Source organism: Bos taurus, chromosome 25, assembly GCF_002263795.3.
Source record: "Bos taurus isolate L1 Dominette 01449 registration number 42190680 breed Hereford chromosome 25, ARS-UCD2.0, whole genome shotgun sequence".
NCBI classification, from domain to species: Eukaryota; Metazoa; Chordata; class Mammalia; order Artiodactyla; family Bovidae; genus Bos; species Bos taurus.
In genome coordinates, this window is record NC_037352.1 from 21,149,215 (window position 1) to 21,170,072 (window position 20,858).

General features: G+C 46.2%; 1 protein-coding gene across 1 annotated transcript in view; it reads right to left on the reverse strand.

The window, feature by feature from the left end:
- Positions 1-3,784: 3,784 nt before the first annotated feature.
- GGA2 (golgi associated, gamma adaptin ear containing, ARF binding protein 2) overlaps positions 3,785-20,858 on the reverse strand; it is a 29,481-nt gene continuing 12,407 nt past the window's right edge. Inside the window, exons 5-17 of the mRNA XM_024985420.2 lie at positions 19,791-19,914; positions 18,173-18,276; positions 16,736-16,816; positions 15,940-16,077; positions 14,990-15,071; positions 12,961-13,086; positions 12,117-12,236; positions 11,793-11,821; positions 11,248-11,381; positions 9,646-9,803; positions 6,934-7,103; positions 5,390-5,500; positions 3,785-4,885 (exon numbers count right to left, since the gene is read on the reverse strand). Coding sequence (XP_024841188.1) covers positions 4,775-4,885; positions 5,390-5,500; positions 6,934-7,103; positions 9,646-9,803; positions 11,248-11,381; positions 11,793-11,821; positions 12,117-12,236; positions 12,961-13,086; positions 14,990-15,071; positions 15,940-16,077; positions 16,736-16,816; positions 18,173-18,276; positions 19,791-19,914 — 1,488 coding nt within the window. The 3' untranslated portion in view covers positions 3,785-4,774. The remainder of the gene's footprint in view (positions 4,886-5,389; positions 5,501-6,933; positions 7,104-9,645; positions 9,804-11,247; positions 11,382-11,792; positions 11,822-12,116; positions 12,237-12,960; positions 13,087-14,989; positions 15,072-15,939; positions 16,078-16,735; positions 16,817-18,172; positions 18,277-19,790; positions 19,915-20,858) is intronic.

Genomic DNA, 20,858 nt, shown 5'->3' on the forward strand with positions numbered 1-20,858 from the left:
AAGTTCAAGGTCCATCCTAAACTCCCTAACTACCCCTTCCCCCATACCCCCTGCCTGCAATCATAACTTTGTTCTTTGAGTCTCAGGGTTGTAAAGTTTAGAATTACATAGCCTTGTTTACAAAATTTGAGTGAGTATTTTATAGGAAGTGTGTTCATTAGTTTCTGAGTATATTGTTATGGCTTTCTGCTTTTGGCTAGATTTAGGCATGTGGTTTCCAATATTTTTATCTATCCTTGATATTTACTGCATCTCAGTATTAATTTGAACCCTGCCAAAATTTTAAATATTTGCTTACATTTATTTCATGAGGTAAATTTCAGGTATGGGAACTTCACTGGCAGTGAAGATCCAGTGGTTGAGACTCCAAGCTTACACTGCAGGAAGCACAGGTTCAATCCCTGGTTAGGGAACTAAGATCCCGCATACCACGCTGCAGCAAAAAAACAAAAAGTTATGGATAAGTCAAGTCTGTTCATGTACTAGAAACCAGAGGGACAAACATACAGTAAATGAAATGACTCTTAGCTTACTACTATGCAGGACTGGAGTCACTTCATGTATAACAACTCACTTCTCAAAACAATCCTGTTGTGTTCTTTACAAGGAAGGAAGCAGAAGAGGACAAATTACTTGTCCCAGGTCACATGGCTAGAGGCAGTACATGAAGCTCAAGAACAGAATTACAACTAAGGGGTGATTAAATTACTTTAAACTGTTGGGGCTTCAGAAGACCTCAAACTTTAAAAACCTATGTTATCTGGAGCCTGAACACCGCAGTAGGTTTTTCAACTTCTAAAGTAATAGTATTACCCCTCACTTTAGTTCAGTCCTCAGTTGTGTCTGACTCTGTGACTCCATGGACTGCAGCATGCCACCATGCAGCATGTATGTATGTATTTTCAACATGTATATATTTTGTAATGTTATGTATTTTTCAACAGTATGAAAAGTATTACCTCTAGCCATGGGATAATGTATTCAAGAATAAAAGTCAAAGCAGCAGAATGTTTACACATTTTTAGATGCACACTTCCTCAGAGGGAACAGGGTATACCCGGGAACACGCTGGGCAAGGGGCAGAAGGCCTGGAGTTTTTCATGCCAGCTGAAAGTGAAAATGTGGCGAACTCCCTGGACTTCGGGCTCATCCTACTTCATCTACTTGACTCCGCTTCTTCCCAGTGAGAGGTCAGGTGTTCCCTCTTAAAAAATACAACACAAATCGTGGCCAGCACTCTATTGTGTGTGTTCTTAGTGTAAAAACCAAACAAACTAGTTGACAGAATTCTATATTCTGTATTTGGGGGTTGAGTAAGCACCTTCTGTATTAGATATATTTAAAGAATTTGTGATTTATAAACACTTTGCTGCTGCTGCTAAGTTGCTTCAGTCGTGTCCGACTCTGTGCGACCCCATAGACGGCAGCCCACCAGGCTCCCCTGTCCCTGGGATTCTCCAGGCAAGAACACTGGAGTGGGCTGCCATTTCCTTCTCCAGTGCATGAAAGTGAAAAGTGAAAGTGAATTTGCTCAGTCGTGTCTGACTCCTAGCAACCCCATGGACTGCAGCCTACCAGGCTCCTCCATCCATGGGATTTTCCAGGCAAGAGTATTGGAGTGGGGTGCCATTGCCTTCTCCATAAACACTTTAGTAAATATCACCTTTGCTTTCAACCTTTCATGTTTGATCTCTTAATCTACATTATCTCATTTTTAATGAGTAGTATTCATGTGTTTGGTCTTAAGTTTTTTATCCTTCTTTCAATCTTTACTATCTCCACAGCCCATCTCCCCTCCCAGAGTGGCTTGCAGATGGAGCAGCATTTTAGCCCAAACTTAAATTCATTGGAGACAAAAGGAGTTAACTGCAGGTGGTAGTCAGATTATGAGAAAACATGGCATTGTGAAGGGACTTTCCTGTGGCTCTGGCAGTGTGCTCTATTCTTGACAGATGATGCCAGAAGGGTAGGGAGCACACAGTTACAGAGGGCACTGAATGCCCCAAGTAAGCAACTTGAATTCAGCTGCACACACTTTTAGAGCACTGACCACCCATTTGGAATTTTTCAGCAGGGATCAGGTACCCAGATCAGAAATCTGATGGTGGCCAACGATAATGCATAATGGCTCAGAGGAGAACTGAGAGGCAGGCTACTGTAGTGCCAAAAAAAAAAAAAAAAAAAGCTAAACCAAGGCGGTGACAATGCAGCGGGGAGGCCAAAATGTGGTACTATTTAGAAATAGACTAGACGAGGGGACCTCCCTGACGGTCCAGTGGTTAAGACCTTCCCCTCCAATGCACTGGGCACAGGTTCGATCCCTGGTCAGGGATCTAAGATCCTGCATGCTGTATGGTGTGGCCAAACAAATTTTTTAAAAAAGAAACAGACCAGATGAGAAAACAGTACTGAGGGAATGGAGATGAAGCAGGAATCAAGGATCCATGAAGGCTTAGAAAGGTGCTTTCAAATAAATGAACAGAGAGAAAGAGGGAGGTGGCTGTGTTCCATTTTAAGCACTTGGAGGCAACAGTGGGAACCTCCAGATGAAGACATCCACTAGGCGGCCTGAAACACGGACCTGAGGTCAGCAAGAAGTCTACCACCCGCCTAGTGGTGAACTGCCCAGAATGCTCAGAAGAGCCCTCAGGACTAAATCCTCTGCAAACACATTTAAAGGAAAGACTAAAAGAACAGTCAGAGATAGGCCGAGAGACAGGGATGAGCAGGATCCTGGGAGGAGGAGTTCAGGAGAGGGGAAACACGGGGTCATCAGTGCCAAACCTCCGCCAGACACATGATGGGTCTCCCAACAGCACCTAGTCAACTACCAGTTGAGTGAATAAAGGGTAAGGGCTATGTCTTAAGTGGTCACTGAACTTCAGAATTAGAAGGCACTGCTGGCCACTTTCAGGACACCCACCCCCCACCCCCTTGCCTTGTCCAACTCCACCCAAGCAGAGAACCACTGGCAAGCTGTCTCCTAGGCAACAGATGTATGTTCAGAGATTCTACCTTTTAACTCTGGGATAAAGGTCTTTTCATGTTGTCAGTCTCATTTACCCATTTTGGATGGAAGTTCTTCATAGCCAGGCATCGTCTTTACAATAGGCATTATAGAAGACCTTATGAAATAAACTTGAGCCTATAAAGGCTCTAAAGACTATCTGAACATAAGACTTTAGAGTCAAATGAATCTTATGAGTTATGACAAATGAAGAAATCACCCCATCACTTACCTGTTTTGAGTTTTCACATCAAGCATACCTTGATTTTTTTTTACAGCTCCCATCCGCAACAGTCTTGGCAGATTTTCAGTTATATGCAGGAAGTAAAAGATCAGACTACAAAGCACCCAATTTTGTGACAAAGAGCCCCCCAAAAGCCATGCAGTTTCTGAAGTGGAATCCTGCCCAGACAGGTGAGCTGCTCAGATCTCATATCCTACATTGGGCCATCTCAGCCAGGCTTAGCTCTCTCCACTCATCAGGCCAAGCATGACTTGGAAAACACGCACAAATGCCTAGCACCTAGTAGGTGCTAAGGAATAACTGTAACAAGCCTGGAATTTTCTGTTCACACCATGACAAAAATGTAACAAAAATCCGTCTCTTTCAGCTTCATTCAGATCTTCAGGGCTTCTCTTCCCTGAAAGAGTTCTTAAGGTTCCACATTCTTCAGGAAGTCTTCCTCACTTCAACAGACGAGCAATCCCTTCTAGCCTATCATCTCCAAATGCAACGGGCATTGCATCTCCTACTTACTCAAAACTCCACAAAGTATATTTGTTACACAGGTATTTATTCAATGACTTTCTAGATTTAGTCACCACTTGAATCATTGCTAAACTCTTTTCGTATCTCATTTGCATCACAGTTCTTCACCGTGGATTGTGAAGTCGACAGGCCAGGGTGAACCTGTCAGTTATGACTTACAACGACTGGCATTGTGTCACCTTCAAAGAGTTCTGGGTAAATGGTAGCAGAGAAAGAGGAGGAGGATGGAGATGAGGGTCCTGAGGAAGGGTCCAGACAGGCTGCCCAGCCCATGGAACCTGAGGCCTGCATAAGGCCTGGGATCTGCTTTCCCCTCTGCCCTGCAGGGTCTGTCTACGGGCGATTCTAAGGCACAGTGGTAAAGGACATGACTGGCCCACCAAGCGCGGTCCTCTGGTCCAGTGGCAACCCCTCGCCTAGGACACAGTGCAACAAGCGTTCCATTCAGAAGGTCTTCCGGGACACATGCAAGCAGCATTTGCTAATGGAAATGGAGACGAGGTCCTTCTTGGAAGAGAGCATCCCAGAAGACACTCTGCCCCAAGAACCACCAGGTCCCTTATGGGTCCCTGAGAACAGCAGCCTGGGAGCAACCAAGACTTTCAGAGGCTGACAAGGCACAGAGTGGATGAATGAAAAGGTAATAATACATGGAAAACAACAGTGACAACTTTGGCTTATAAAACCTCCAACCTGAGGCAGGGACATCAGTGTCCACCAACGTGCAAAACCAGACATGACCGCAGCAGATGGTTATCAGAAATGTTTTAGCATTTCCCACACTGCCTTCATCCCTCCCCTTGAGCCCCCTGGCAACACACACACACACACACACACACACACACACATCTGCAGAATAAGTCGGAGGCTGGCATCCAGAGCCTGATGTCAGGACAGAACTCTTGGCACTCTGCACTAAATCACCATGATCAGTCCTATCTAGACAGCAAAAGGAACATTAGCCTAAGCGTGAACGGCAAGCTCTGTCCTGGGAGGAGTCAGGCTGCACCCAAGACTGTCAGGTCCGGAAAGTCTTTCACTTCTCCTACTTCGCTGAAAGGCTGTCCACCCTGGTTGAATGTCAGCTTATACCGTAACCGGATGGGCTCCTGGGCAAAGATAAAAGACCTTAAATTAGTGGGGAGTGACAGGGAGATGGGCCCAGAGTCAAAGCCTTTACCCACTCAGCAGTCAGCAAGTAACAGTATGTGTATGTTAACTCCACCCAAGTTAGGTATGCCTGGGTGACAGGCATACCCTGGCCTCGACCCTCTGGGACTATAAACACGGGGGAGCCAGGAAGACACCCTGGGTGTCTTCCCACACTTTAGCAGCCATGAGGTGGAGACCAGCTAAGACGACAGGCTGGCCTTACCTTTCCAGAGGATTCCATGGAGCTAGAGAGTGTGTGGACCACTCCCTTGGTCCACAGCTATGACAATCTGGTCACAGATCTTCCAATCAGCCCCAAAGGAAAACAGACTCCAGCAAGGGACATTCCACCAGCATCCCAACCAAACTAAGACCTCAATACAGTTCTCTCCACCTGCCAGGCTGTCTACCTGGAGTTCAAGGGCCCCCATTTCCCTGCTAGCACAGATACCAGAACGTACTTTGTGTGGATTGTCCAGCAGCAGCATCTGAGAGATCACAGCTGGAGGCGTCAAAGGACTGAAAGCAGGAAGCTTAGAACTGGACGCCGGCTGCAGTTTCACTCTCATTGACTATCGGGGGGAGAAATCCAACATATAACTCATGCCTAACAAACGACAGCTTTAATGAGGAAGATCTGGTGAACAGGAGAGCTTGGCCTCCACCCCACCAATGGCTGAAAGAATCTGAAGACCCTCCCACCCCACCCATACAGAAAGTGTATCTGTAGTTGTGTGGTCAAAGGTCAGCTTCTGAGATGCAGCACATAAAGAAAGACCGCACATCCTGCACTGAATTCTAACTCTGCCTCTCACTAGCTCTGTGACTCTGGGCAAAATACTTAACCTTTCTGAACCCTGGACTGATAATTTGTAAGATAGAGGTAATGAGAGTCGATGCCCTACAAAATTACCATGAATGTTAGAAAGTGCATAGTTTGGGGCGTCCCTGGTGGCTGAGTGGTAAAGAATCCACCTGCCATTGCAGTGCCAATGCAGGGAACAACTAAGCCCATTTGCCACAACTACTGAGCCCGTGCTCTAGAGCCCCAGCTCCACAACAGGAGAAGCCACAGTAATGAGAAGCCCGAACACTGCAGCTGGAGAGCGGACCCTGCCGGCCTGGATGGAAGGGCAGTTTAGAGGAGAATGGACACGTGCGTGTGTACGGCTGAGTCCCTTCGCTGTTCACGTGAAACTAGCACAACACTCTTGCGCCGCTGTACCCCAATACAAAATAAACAGTTACAAGGAAGAACAGTCCCCACTTGTTGCAACTGGAGAAGGCCCGCGTGGAGCAACCAAGACCCACTGCAGCCATAAATAAATTTAAAAATAATAACAAAATAAAAATAAGTAAACCTTAAAGAAAAAGAAAAGCAAATGCAGAGTTTTATTTTTGTCTGCCTTGAATCCTTCCTTTCAGGACAGGCCCCTTGCCCATTTCTTGTGAGTCTAGTTTGGCTGTTAACCTGTGGGGACTGACTTCCCTTGACAAAGGGATGTAATATCCTACTTGGCCAGAGTACCTCACATCCCGGAACATGAGTTACTGGCCCAAGGTATACTAGTAACATCAACAAGGCCGGTCCCAGCCCTTTGTTGGGTAATCCATATGCAATGCCTCATGCCAGCGGGCAGTTTATTTTGAGATAAAAAGAGTTAAAGCCCACGTAACTGCAGCTGCTGGTGGCCGTTTTCCTGCTTTGTGGAGATTGTCTGTGAGAGAACAGGCTCCAGAAGGGAAGAACAAAGTCAAGAGAGGGAAAGTGACAGGCTCTTAAGGAACTGTTTACGAACCTACCCGAATCTAGCCATCTGTGAAGATACACATTCAGGAATCCCCAGTTAACTGAGCCAACAAAATTCCCGTTTTATCTTCATCTACTTTAAGTGAAGATTCTGACCTTTCCATCTCATAGATCATGTCCCCAAAAAGGACCTGATGCTCAAAAACGACAGCCTTTATTGAAGAATTCCATGGAGCGGGCCAGCCGCTAACTCACCTTTGGCACAGCCACTTGAAACATGATGTCCCAGACAGGCTGGGTGGCCGTGCTCATCATGGTCAACAGGAGCACCTGCACCTCTGGGTGGCCGGGGGCTCCAGTCTGAGAAAAGTGGAGCAGAATTCTGAATCCATTCCGGTCATACACGATAAGAGGCGGCAGGCTGCCTGGCAGAGAAGGACCCAACCAAGAGGATTAGTGCTAATGCAAACTCCCCTGAAGAGCAGCCATGCTTGAAAGAGACGTGCATCTGTCACCAAGTCCTCCTCTCCTCCACTCAGCACAGCTCCTGGGCTCAACCCTCTGCACCACCATAACCCAAGTCCTCATTAGCTCCGGCGGACTCCTGTGACATTCCAAACTGATCTCTCCCTGCCACCCGACCATGCATTACCAGTTAAAAAAAAAAATTAAAAAATAACTTTTTTTGAGCAAGAAATGATTATGATTAAAATAACATATGGGGACTTCCCTGGTGGTCCAGTGGCTAAGAGTCCATGCTCCCAATGCGGGAGGTGTGGGTTCGATCCCTAGTCAGAGATCTAGATCTCATATGCGGCAACTTAATCAAAAGAAAAAAGATCCTGCATGCCACATGCCAAAACTAAGATCTAGAAGAGTCAAGTAAATAAATATTAAAAGATAATGTGTGAACACCACAAAAAATACAGGATATCATAAAGGATGAAACAGAAAACACCTTTACTACTCCCCAAAAGTAAGCACCGCTAACATCTGGGCCTATATCCTTCTGGTCTTTTTTGTATGACAATATACACATACAACATCTCTCATATTTCATTTGACAAAACAGTAAAGACATCAGATGTTTTCAAATTAATCGGGTCTTGGAAATACTAAAGGGATTGTCCTAATTTAGCTAAGAAATAATTTCAAAGTTAATTTGGGGGGAAAAAAGATACATGAGACCAACTATAAGAAAAGGAGGGGGAGTAGGGCTATCTGCATGAACAAATCCTCAGGTATGGACAAAACTGCGATCCAAAATGGCAAGTAAAAGAGACCCAACCTGAGAATTTAACACGTCAAGAGAGTACTTTTGAAAATCATTGGCTAATTCAGTAAGTGGTAGATAAATGGCTAACCATCTGGTAAAAAGTTTGATGAAGATCCTTATCTCATGCCAAATATCACTTATCAAAATGCACATTACGAATACATACTTTAACAACGAAACTGCCAAAGATTTAAAAGACTGAAAATAATCATGAGGTATGGTGGTGAGGTTATGGGCAAACGGCAAACTTTCTATAAGGAAACTTGGCAGCGAAGGTCAAAATTTTAAACCCAGCATTTCCTCTTTTATTTCCTAATGAAACAACCAGGAAAGTTTTAAAAATGGGTCTCCATTTATTGCAATGAGTTGTTGACTATAACGCTGTTTAAACAGTAAATGACTGGAAACAAATTATCCTTCAGAAAGAAGTTGAATACATGAGTTACAGTACATGTTAGTGACACAAGTATGAATTTATGGATATAAAACAGTATATATACCATAGTACCAATTTTTTAAATATATGTAAATGGATAAGACAAGAAAATACACCAAGATATTAACAAAACTTCCATCTCTGGGTGGTAATGATACAGATGATTTTAATTTTCTGTTCTCTTCTACCTTTTCTAAAACTATATTGAACATTTTTTTGTTTTAATAATTTTAGATTTATAAAAAGTTAGGGTATATGGGGAAAGAACCTAAGAAAGAATGGAGCTCTATGTGTGTGTGTATGTGTACGTGTATACATATATATATGTATATCTGATCCATTTTGCTGTAGAGCAGAAACTAACACAACACTGTAAATCGACTATACCCCACTATACTCCAATAAAAATTACTTTTTAAAAAACTTACAAAAACATAAAAGAATTCCCATATACCTTTCACCTAGCTTATCCAAATATTAACATTATATATAACCACTGTACAATGATCAAAACTAGGAAATTAATACTTTATTAATTTATTATGTTTAAAATAGAAATTAAGAATGCAAAGGGCCCCCACTGCTGACTTTACTTGCTCTGCCTGGCTCCAAGGTCTTCTGCAATCTGAGCTCACCACACTGAGCCACAAGGGCACTCTGTGCCCCAGGAAGGGGCCCAGGCCCTAGACCTGAAGATCTCAGCTGTTTCCTGCTCACATATCAGGGTGCTGACCACAGGCAGTCACGTTATTTAGCTGGGCCTCCAGTCTCCTCCCCTTTGTAATAAGGGAGGTTAATATCTACGTCTCCTGCTTTAATGAGGCTCCTTAGAGGAAGAGGCTCACCAGTCAAATCCTTCCTTTCCTTCTAATTCCAGCTCTTCTTATTTACCTCAGGTCACACTGAACATTCCCTTCCTGAATTCCAAATGAAGATCACGTCCCTGTGTGGACTCAAGAACCCTAATTAAATTCTGCTTTCCAATATGCTTCAGAGTCAACCCCATGATAGAAAACTAAGAAAAATATCAGCAAAGAGACCATGAAGCCACCTGCCTTATCCTTTGCCTGGAGGCAAGATTTTGAAGATTAAGGGCATGAAACAATGCTATGGCTTTTAATAGTAAATAAAGCAGGATATAAAACAGTATAAACCCCCATGTATCTTCCCCAGTTTAAGAGCCACTCCTATCAATCCAGAGTGGATAAAGCTGGGTGTCTAATAGAGAGGGAAAAAAGAGTGAAACTGTACTTACTGGGCTTAACAGACTCCAAAGGGACAAACACTTGGGCCAGAGGAGTGTTCTGGGAAGATGGGGAAGGAGCCAATGGGCCGGCCTCCCAGGACCAACCTGGAGAGGACTTGGTACCTGGTGGTACTTCCTTGGGGATACTTTTCTGTGGAATATAATTCCTGCAAAGAAATAATAAGATTGGAAAAACTGTAGAGAAATCTGGGAATCTGATTAGACTTTCTGAAGAACAAGGGAAAAAATAAATATAAATGTGTATGCATATGTGTGTATGTACATATTTTCAGGGTATATGAGTTTAGAAAAGTAATCTAACCCATGCCTCAATTTTATCTGCAAAATGGAGACATTTTAATGTTTATCTCATAGGGTTATAATAAGAATTAAATGAGAAAGTATATGAAGTGTATCTGTGCGCACACAATAAGAACCCAATAAACTAATTAATGTTGTCAGGCAGTCATGTTACACTGGCCACATCATTCATACTTCATGATTTTGTCCCTTTGGAACACAAATCAAAAACAATTTTGGAAAACCTAAGTCCAGACAGAAGTGACCCACCAAAATTAGAATGTCAAGCGGTTATAAAGAGCAAACTAGGAAGAAATCTGTTAGATATAAATAAGAATGACCTCCCAGCACAGCTCCATCTCAACCCAGTTCGGAGGTCTCCACCAGGGACACAGGCTCTCAGGGAGCTGTCTGGGGAGGGCAAAGTGCTCCAGCCTTGCCAGAGGCAAAGGGACAGGATCTATGAAAATGTGTTTACATTCATACCTTAGAGCAACTCTATTTATATAAATCTGTACTACAGAAACTCTTCAGGTGCCTCCACACTGCAAGTTACGTAAATATCCCCAAGAGGGAAATGACGAAGTATACATTATATGTATATGAATTATTATTCAACTATCAGAATGAAGCCAATTTACATGAATGATGAAAATGTATCAAAGATGTGTGATATAAAAAACCACAGTGGGGTTTCCCTCGTGGCTCAGTGGTAAAGAATCTACCTGCCTTCACGCCCTAGGGCCCCTGCTCTGCAATAAGAGAGGCCACCACAAGAAGCCTGTGCCCCGCAGCTAGAGAGGAGCCCGCGCTGGCTGCAACCAGAGAAAAACCAGAGCAGCAACCAAGACCCAGCACAGCCAAATGTAAAATTATTTTTAAAAAGTTAAAAAAAAAACCCATAGCATGGCACAACCTGTAAATTATAACCTCCCTTGTGTAAAACAAGCCACATATTACTATATGTGCAGGATAAAAGCAAAGAAGGCGCATTCAACCTCGTGTTTAGGGAATGGTATTTAGGATTTTCTATATGATCTATTTCTCTAGCAATCAAACATCGCTGCAAACTAGTGAAATCAGGAAAACAGAAAACCAACCTATAAAGACCAAAAACATCATCATCAGCTACTGCTGATGTTACTCCTGAAACCGCTTTCCAGAGGTCCTGGCCTTTGGCGTGTGTCCTCCTGACTCGGGGTGGATGGGGACTTAAAGGGGCGGCACACAGGGCAGCCCTCAGGGAAAGCGGCAGCCTGGCCAACGGCACACAGGAGCAACACTTCTCGGCTGCCTGCCCACAAGACTCACAGAGATCCCGGAGGCGGCTGTGGGGAGAGGAGGTCCAGCAAGTTCCTTTCTGCAGAAGGGCTCTGAGCACCACCAGCTGGCAGTGCGCTGGTGGTGGGGTTCTTCTTTTCCTGACAGCAATTCTGACCTGCAACCTGTCAAACCAGGAATGGCTGAAGTAAGGCCAGTGTATGAATGACTGTGAGCCGTGGTGACACCAGGGCACAGCTCTCCTGACCCCAAAGCCACCGCAGAGCAGGCTAACCACATCTCCTAGGGCAGGTGGAGAAAGGGCGAGAGGGCCTGACTCCTGAGCAGACCTTTGGTAAGCAAGAGTCTGGATACAACGGAAGAGGGCAGGGACAGAAGAAGAGCAAAAACACGTCTCCCTCCAGGGGTTTAAGCCAGACAGTGGAAGTGAGGGAGAGGCTCTGGACCTCCGAGTCCACAAGAGCCACCAGGCTATGCTGTCCCCCTCCCCCCTCCCTGGGGCAGTGCCGCCTTCATGAAGGCAGGTTTGAGGGACCTCCCCTCTCCTCTCCAGCCCCCAGGAAGAGCCTCCTTACCCTGCTTGTAGCTGGGGCATCACTGATTCCTGCAAGGAAGGAACACCGTGGAGATGCACATCAGTAACTCTACCTGATACAAGCTGGAGACTAACACCATCCTTTCTAGAGCACTCAGAAAGCCGAGACAAAGCAAATTACCGGAACTCACTCAACTCATTCATGGCAAATCTGAGACTGGGTACAAGGAAGATCTCTCTGAACTTCCCAGTATAACCCAATTCTTTCTAAAAACAGGCACACACTCCCCAAGGGGAATGGGCTTACTCTCCCCCTGGGTGTCAGGACCACGCTGTGCCAGCTCCCCCCAGACACCACCCTTACCTAAGGCTGCCAGGTCCTGATGCAGTAAAGATGGCGTCACAGCCCCAGCCTGCTCAGACCCGCTGTCCTCCAAGTCAATCAGGGGGCAGTTCTTCACGCAGCCTGTTGGATTCTGAAAGACTAGAAAACAGACAGGAAAATAAATATGAGTGAAAGCTCCACTTCCCTCAGGCCTCCTCCCAATCAAAAGACATCACACCCTCTTAGCACACCCCTGAAGAACCCTCCACTGCCGTTGATTGGCTTGACTCACAGCATTGAGTGGCATCTGAAATACGAGGCAGCCAGAGGAACTGCCTTCCCATCCCTGCCATCACAGAATCCTCTTACAGTCCATCCAACCAGGACAAGAGCAGAGCGGATTGCTCCATCTCAGAGGCCTTTGAGGTTCTGATCACGCTTATCAGAATCATCTCACGTGCTTGATAAAAATTTGGGGTCCAGCTCCAGGTAATCTAGGTCCAAAAAGGTCTAAGAATCTGCATTTCAAGCACTATTTTAGACCGATTCTGATTTAGCTAGCCCTTCACTAGGAACCACTGATGGTCAATCTTCTTTGGTGCGAGCTCCCCTAAGTAAGCACTCACAAGAGGCACAATCTGAATCTGGCCCCAGAAAAGCCACCACACACTTCTGTTTACAAGCTAGTTGCTGCCCAGCAGTTGATGTGTGATGACACATGGGGCAGAATCTGGCTGCATAAAACCAATTCTCAAGGGAAAGGGAAAAGAGGGTGTGTGCTCTCATTTCTACACCATAACCCAGAATGTTCTGAGGAGTCAGTTCTTTCCCGGGATTTGCAGGCTACCCCAAGCAGAGGGTGGAAGATGCTCTCTGCACATACCTCTGGACACAGGTATGTCTCCCACAGAGCTGTCCACCGTGTTCCCAAAGGTGACACGGCCCTCCATCACCTGTTTGTACAGCAGAACTCCCTGTGTGAGGAGGTCATTTGCCTGGAGAATCTCCGCTGAAGAACAAGAGAAAAATCGGAATCCCCCGTTTAGCAACCAACATTCTCAGTCTTTTTTAAGCCATCCACAAAGCAGCAACCACACAGCTCTACCAGGTTCAGTATGACCATGCCTCCTGCCCCCAGGTCACGAGACCAGGCCCCTGGCAGACCCAGTCACTCAAGTGCTGAACCTCAACATTTCCTTCTCAGGCTGGAGGAGGAACCGAATCTTTTCACTTTCTTGGTCTGTACTGCCCAGTATGACAGCCAACACTTGAAGTGTGGTCCTTTTAAGTGAGGAACTAAATCTTTAACTTAGTTTTAATTTAAAATTTAAACTTAAAGCTTTTTCATCAATGTGGATGCAAATATTAAAAGACATTTCTGGGACTTTATTCAGTCATTGGCAAGTGTGTAAGGAACAATTTGGTACATGAATCTACATTTTCACCTGTAAATTTCATAAAATCTAAATACAGATCAAGCATTCCTGATGGAAATTGAACATTCAAATTGAAATATCCAGATAAACAATGCAGTGGATTTCAAAAATCTCAAGGGTATCTCATGGTCTGGTTTACCTGTAAGAAAGGATCTCCTGGGAGAGAGAATAGCAACAGGGGCAGGGGCTGTATGTAACACTGCAGGCCACCATGCTAGGAGAAGCCTTCAAGAGCAACCAACTATTAATTTCCTGTCAGTTTTTAAACTGAATGGAAGTGAACAAACAAGAGGTTGAATGTATTTGGCATGTGCAAGGTGTTTTAAATTTCATTCATTTTGACTTCACTGCCACCAGAGAAAATAACAGGCTTAGAATACCTACATCACAAAAAACCCCCAGAAAACCAGACACCATGGGCCTCATAACATCACCTATGATGTATTCTTGTTCCTCCCCCACACACCCTCATTTGAATCTGAATCTGAACAAGATTCCTGATTCAATTTATAAGAAATCAAGAATTTCAGAAATATCAGGAATGGAGAAACATTAAACACCAAGGGAGATGCCATCAGAAAAGTGAGACCAAGAAAAACAAGTCAAAGGACATGTTTTTCATGCATGAAATTAAAAAAAAAAAAAGCAAACAAACAGGAGGCTACCACTGAAAGAGACTTAAATACCAAGCATGGTTTTCCTTTCTGGTTCTGATTTATAACAGACTTTAAAAAAGAAAAAAAAGGGTCAGCAAGAGATGAATAGACAGAGAAATGCCCAGGAAATCTGAACGCTGATAGATTACTCCAAAATGTTTGGTATTTGCTTAAAAACAGAACTGGGGGTGTGGGGAGGGGGAGGACAAAGGGACAGTGCAGTACAGGTAAAACAAGATCAAGACTGACTGTGAGCTGGCAATTGTGAACAGAAGGTGAAGAGGACACGGACACAGAATCCCTTTTACATGTTTTGAGATCTTCCAGAAAATAAAAAGCTTTAGCCATTTCTATACTTGTGCACAGGATTTAAGTTCTCCCATGTGCCCTTCACTCCACATTGGCCACGTCGCTGAGCTCCCCAACCCAGCCCCTGAAGGCACTCTGGGTGTGAAACCTCCCAGACATGCCCCTCGCAGCTGCTTCTCAGATCTCTCAGAGGTCTAGTCTTTCTGCAAGTCTTCAGTGGGAACTGCTCTTCCTTCTATCCCCTTCACACCCAACTCAGATGGTAAACCTCCACCCTTTTCTATGTTTGCAGGCCTGCTGCTCATTTCTTGTTCAAGCCCAGATTCCTCTGAAAATTGCAAGAATCAACTCAATCAATGCCATCCGCAAGCGCAACCACTGGAACACCTAGAAGCCACCATCGAGTTTGTGTGTCAGCAGCACAGAGGAAGCCCCACGGCAGGCAGAAAGCCCCACGCGGGTCCTACACTCTGGGCTGTGTGCTGCCTACGCCTGGAGAATAAGACCGTACCGAGCGCCTCATCGTCGTCAGTGGTGTCACTCGCCAGCCGGAACAGGGTGGGCCGCAGCTTTTCACACCTCTCATACACGACCTAGAAAATAGTTTGTTACATAAAATTCTCAGTAAGTGTGCTATAAAAAAAGAAAGATCTCAAGATGTGTAAATGTGGAGAAATGGAACTCTGAAACACTGCTGTCTCAAACATAAAATGATAAAACCACTCTGGCACTTTTTAAAACGTTGACTATACACCCAGTCTATGACCTAGCAATCCCACATTGAGGTGTTTACCCAAGAGAAAGGAAAATACATGTTCACACAAAACGGTCCTGAACACAAGTGTTCAGAGCAGCTTATTTCATAATCACCTGAAGCTGCAAGCAACCCAAATATCCATCAACAGACAAATGGATATGCATGTTGTGGTACATGCGCACCACAGTTTCTCCAAAGCAGAGAAGCCTAACCTACGCCCAGAAAAGGCAGGGGTGGAATACTGCATCATTCCATTTATATAAGAGTCTAAGAAATGTAACTTGATCAGCAGTCTTTCTCAGTCGTGTCCAACTCTTTGCAGCCCCACAGACTGTGGCCTGCCTGGTTCTACTGTCCATGGAATTTTCCAGGCAAGAATACTGGAGTGGGTTGCCACTTCCTCCTCGAGGGAATCTTCCCGACCTAGGGATGGAACATGTGTCCCCCGTGTCTCTTGCACTGGTAGGTGGATTCTTCACCACTAGTGCCACCTGGGAAGCCCCAAACTAACTAGAAGGGAAAACACGAATCAGTGGTTGCTTGGGAGAGAGGCGGAACAAGAGGAGGAGAATGAGACAGTTTGAGGGGGTGGGAACATGCTTGTTATTTTGACTGTGTGAGGCCTTCTTGAAATCTGTGCATACTCTTAGGATGTCAGTCATCCTGAGTCCCTCCCTGCCTTTGTTTTTGAAAGGAGCACCTACCTGCAAGGCCGCCTGGTCTGGCGGGGCCTGTCCCGGCTTGCGGTATGTGCTCAGCATCTCCTGCAGCACCTTCACGTGGCTCCGAACTTCCTCCACAGCACTGACCCTCCTGGACACCTTCTCCGATTTTTCTTGTTCCTTTCGGAAGAAAGACGATGAAGTGAGGACAGATGCTCTGGATAAAGCTTGAATGTGTGCCGGAGAGGCGTGCTGTGCTGTGCAGAGCTCAAGGAAGCCACCAAAACACTAAGTGGGTGGAGTGTTCACTCAGCGGGCAAGAAGATGCTCAAGGTCTGGAATTCCTGGGACAGACAAGGGGGAGCATGTGTCCACTGTATCACCAGCCTCTATCCCTCTGGAAAGGACAATCCCACACCTGGATTCCCACACCAACACTGGTCATTGAGACAGAAACTAGGGTCTGTGAAATGCTTTGAGCTCTTGGACAGAAATACTTGGAAGCACATAGAAGTTTCTGCTTCCAGGCACCACCTTGCCCTTCAGGGAGCTCACAGCTGTTCCCTGGTTCAGGGTTAGGCAGCTGTCTCTTCTTCCAGCTAACTGTGCCCCCCACCCTCAATCACACACACACATATACTGTCCCTGCTGCCAAGTTGGTTCAGTCATGTCCGACTCTTTGCAACCCCATAGACTGTAGCCCACCAGGCTCCTGTCCATGGGACTCGCCAGGCAAGAATATTGGAGTGGGTTCCCATGCCCTCCTCCAGGGGATCTCCCTACATTGTCCAGCCCCTGTCAAATGCTGGTTCTGCAGAACCCCCTGGAAAATGCCCACCTCCTTGACTAAATTCTTGATCAGCCGGTTTGCAGCCTGAAGATCCTCAGGATGGTTGCTTTTCAGAAGCCTTGTCAGAAGCTGGAAAGGGAACACGACTCAGTGAAACTAATTCCCTGCATCAAGTGGCCCAGAGCAATAGCACCAGCAACAGCAGAATTACCCGTCACAACAGCTCGCACATTTAAATGCATTACCTTACCAAATCCTCACAATGACGCAATGATTTAATGATCGTGACCATCGTGACATTCCCCACAGAACACTGGTGTTTCAAAGGGGAATGGAGATGGATGTCGCAGGAGACATCTGGCCAAGTCTGGAGACATCGTCGGTGGTCACAACTGGGGGCAGTACTGACACCCAGCGGGTAGAGGTCAGGGGACACCTGTACCCCACCTCACAGCGCATGACAGCCCCCAACAAGGAGTTAACTGGCCCAAGATGTCAACAGTGCTGAGGCAGGCTTAGACCACATACTCTGATGTGAGAGACCTCGGGAATCTCGTCCACTTTGTTCCCAATGCCTAGCGGAATGCCTGACACGTGGAGTGAGTCACTCTTCATTGGATAGATGGCAGGAAAGATGGAGAGCCATCTTTCTGAGCACCACAGTGTCTAAGCAGCTGGCCCAAGCTGACACCAGACTGACTTTCTCAGGAGTCCACGCCACACCTCCTCCCCTGCTCCTCCTGAGGACCCCACAGGAGGAGCCAGAGGGAAAGCTGCCCAGAGCCCAGCACAGCTCTGCTCATCCTGCCCACAGTCAGCACCCAGATCCAAGGGAGGAGGACAGTTGACAGACGCGGCTGGAAGGCAGAGGGCACCAGAAGAGACCCATCCTCGGACTGGAGTCTTCCTGGTCCTACACTCACCAGACCTCTTGAGTGACTGAGAACAGTACTGACCAAAAGCACTGCCACCTTTTGGAGGCACCCTGGAGTTATCCCCGCGTCGTGGCCTAGGTCTGGACCACCTCGCTTTCCCCTCCCCTCTCCTTAATGATGTCTGAGGAGCAGCAATACTAGAGGCAGGAACGCAAGGAAAACGGGAGAGATCAGGCTTACTGATGCTTTCTCTTTTGATCTGAGCCAACGTGCAACCCATGCTTTCCTCCCCACTCCCCTTCCCCAAACACCGCACACACTCTGGATACGACTGACCCCCCAAACTACCCACTAGGGTTGGCCTTTCGTACGTTCTTTCCCTCGGGAACACCGAACAGATAAGGTGGAAGACCCAAAGAATAGGTCACTTATTTGACCTCTCCATGAAAACGACATACAGACCCTACAACACCTCTCTCTGCTCCAGAGAGAACTCACCCCACCTCCCCACATGCCAGTTCTGATCAGAGGGTACTGGAGGGGAGTCCCTCAAAGAAGAGGTCGGCTCAGACTCCAGGTTGGCCTCCACGGTCAGGGAGAAGCTCCTTACCTTTGACTTTTCTTCATCAGCATCAAAGATGGAGCTCTTGGGCCAGGGAGAAGGTGGGGGCAAGATTTTATCCACTGGAAGTTTAGGGTCTTGCTTTATGATTCCTAAAAAAATGCAATTCATGGATATGCTGATACAAATACCTGCTGACTTCAGCAGGATCCAGTATAAAGTCCAGAAACTCCTGGTTCCTGATCGCCCACCAGGAAGACACTGTCAGCGACCTTAAAGGGAAACACCCAGGGCGTGATCAAGGCTCTGCATCCTCCCTTGGGAGAATCGCAAGCTGGGGATGGTCAGAGCCAACTAAATCAGAGCACAGGCAAACCCTAAGACTAGCAATCTACGGTCCCTACACTATATAAATACTGACGATTTTATGCAGGTACACAACCTCTCTGCTGCTGCTGCTGCTAAGTTGCTTCAGTCGTGTCTGACTCTGTGCAACCCCATGGACTGCAGCCTACCAGGCTCCTCCATCCATGGGGTTTTCCAGGCAAGAGTACTGGCAGTAGGTTGCCATTGCCTTCTCAGACACAACCTCTCAGGGCCCAGAAACGAGTGTAGGATCTTTGATACTCATAAAAATACTGAATGCATGTGACGGGGGGGAAAAATAGCCCTCCTAAATCTGGTTCCTCCCACAGAGCCTGAGAGAAAAGGAACGTGGACTCCCAGCTTCGACACAGGACACACTCTGGAGCTCGCTTCACAAGAGGAACAGGCTCATTCTCCAAAGGCCTCACAAAAAGAGAATGGGAAAGGCCCGATGGCCCACCGAAATCCATCTCTCCCCAGGGAGAAGCCTCACACTGCTGGGGGAAGGACAACACACCTGCGGTCCTTAGAAGAGTGGTGAAAACCTAAGGCAGCTGGAAGAAAAGAACGGAAAAGCCTGCACCCCTGGGTGCAATGTGCAAACGTGTCCTGGCCCCAGCCCGAGATGGGGTGGAACAGGATCACAAACAGGTCCCTCCAAGACCAGGGACACGTGCCTTCCTAAGACCGAGGCTTAATCAGAACAGAACCACCACTAGCGCCAGGCGAAGGGCATCAGGGAACAAGTAATAAAGGTCTACTGTCAGGACAGGCAGTGGAATAAGAACTCTTCTGAGATGTAGAGCAAGAGGAAGACCCAAAGCTGAGAGCAGAGTAGATACTGCGAGAAACTCTCTAGGCGATCAGCCCCCACCTCAAACACGAGCCAACACCAGAGGAATCTGAAACCTGGTATAGTAAGGGTAACTACAGCAACAACCATCTCAAACCCAGCTCAACTCCTGCTGAATTCTTCACCAGCTGAGCAACAAGGGAAGCCCAAGGACACTGGAGTGGGTAGACTATCCTTCTCCAGCAGATTTTCCTGACCCAGGAATCAAACTGGGATCTCCTGCACTGAAGGCGGATTCTTTACCAACTGAGCTATCAGGGAAGCCCCCAATTCCTGCTAACCAGAAGGAAAGGTCTGCCCACTTTCAGGGACTGAAATTACTTGCTTCAGCCTCGATTACTGTGTCTACTGGACACAAGATCTCCAGCTTTCACCCAAAAATGACAAACTGTACAGAAAAGCAAGAAGGAACAATCACTGTGGGAAGGGAAGGCAGCGCAGTCAGACCTTGTTTCTTTAGCATCTGATAAGCATCTCGGATCTTGATGTCCTCTGGAAACCAGACTGTCCAACTGAAGAGTATTTCAATGATTCTTCCCTTAACTTTTTCTGTAGTCCAGGAGCCTAGGTACTAAAGATAAAAAGGAAAGGGAATTACTGAGCTGAAGGGCCTTAGTGAGACAGAAGAAAGGGCTAGAGGTCATAACGTTCAAAGAATGACACAGATGTTGAGGATACAACAGAAACTAGTCAGAACCAAATAGGTGCAAGATGGTGGTGCGATTCGATTTCTAGTAGACCTTGAACCTCATTACACACTCACTGCAATACATCAGCTAAAGACACACACAGCCATGACAGTCCCAAGCCTGACCATGAAAGGCCAAAAAGAGAATAGTGGCCCAATTCCTGGAATCTCCACCCCGTCTTTCATAAAATAGTAGGACTAATCCTCCCACTTGTTACCCTATGAAATTACTGAGGCCACAAAAACTAACACCCCATATTTCAGGGCCACTCTCATCTTCTGACACAGCCTACATTCTATCTATGGAATGTATCTCTCTACAAACAAATCTGTTTTCTCACTTAGTTCTCAGGACAGAGCCCCCTTGCCTGCCCACTTGAACCCTCACAAGCATTCTGTATTAATAAATCTACTTATGTATATTCTGCCTCTTGCTGAATCCCTTCTGTGCTGAGACATAAAGAACCTGAGCTTCACAATGTCATGTGGCAGCTCGGATGAGAGTGGGGTTTCGGGGGAGAATGGACGCATGTATATGTATAGCTGAGTCCCTTTGCTATTCACCTGAGACTATCACAACATTGTTAATTGGGTATACCTCAATACAAAATGTTTTAGGTGTTAATTAAAAAATTAAAACAAAACAAAACAAAAAGAACCTGAGCTTCAGTAAGTCCTGATTTTAATTAAAACAGGGGGGACTTCTTTGGTGGTCCGGCAGCTAAGACTCCATGCTCCCAGTGCAAGGGGCCTGAGTCTGATCCCTAGGCAGGGACTAGATTCCACATGCTGCAACTAAGATCTGGTGCAGTCAAATTTAAAAATAA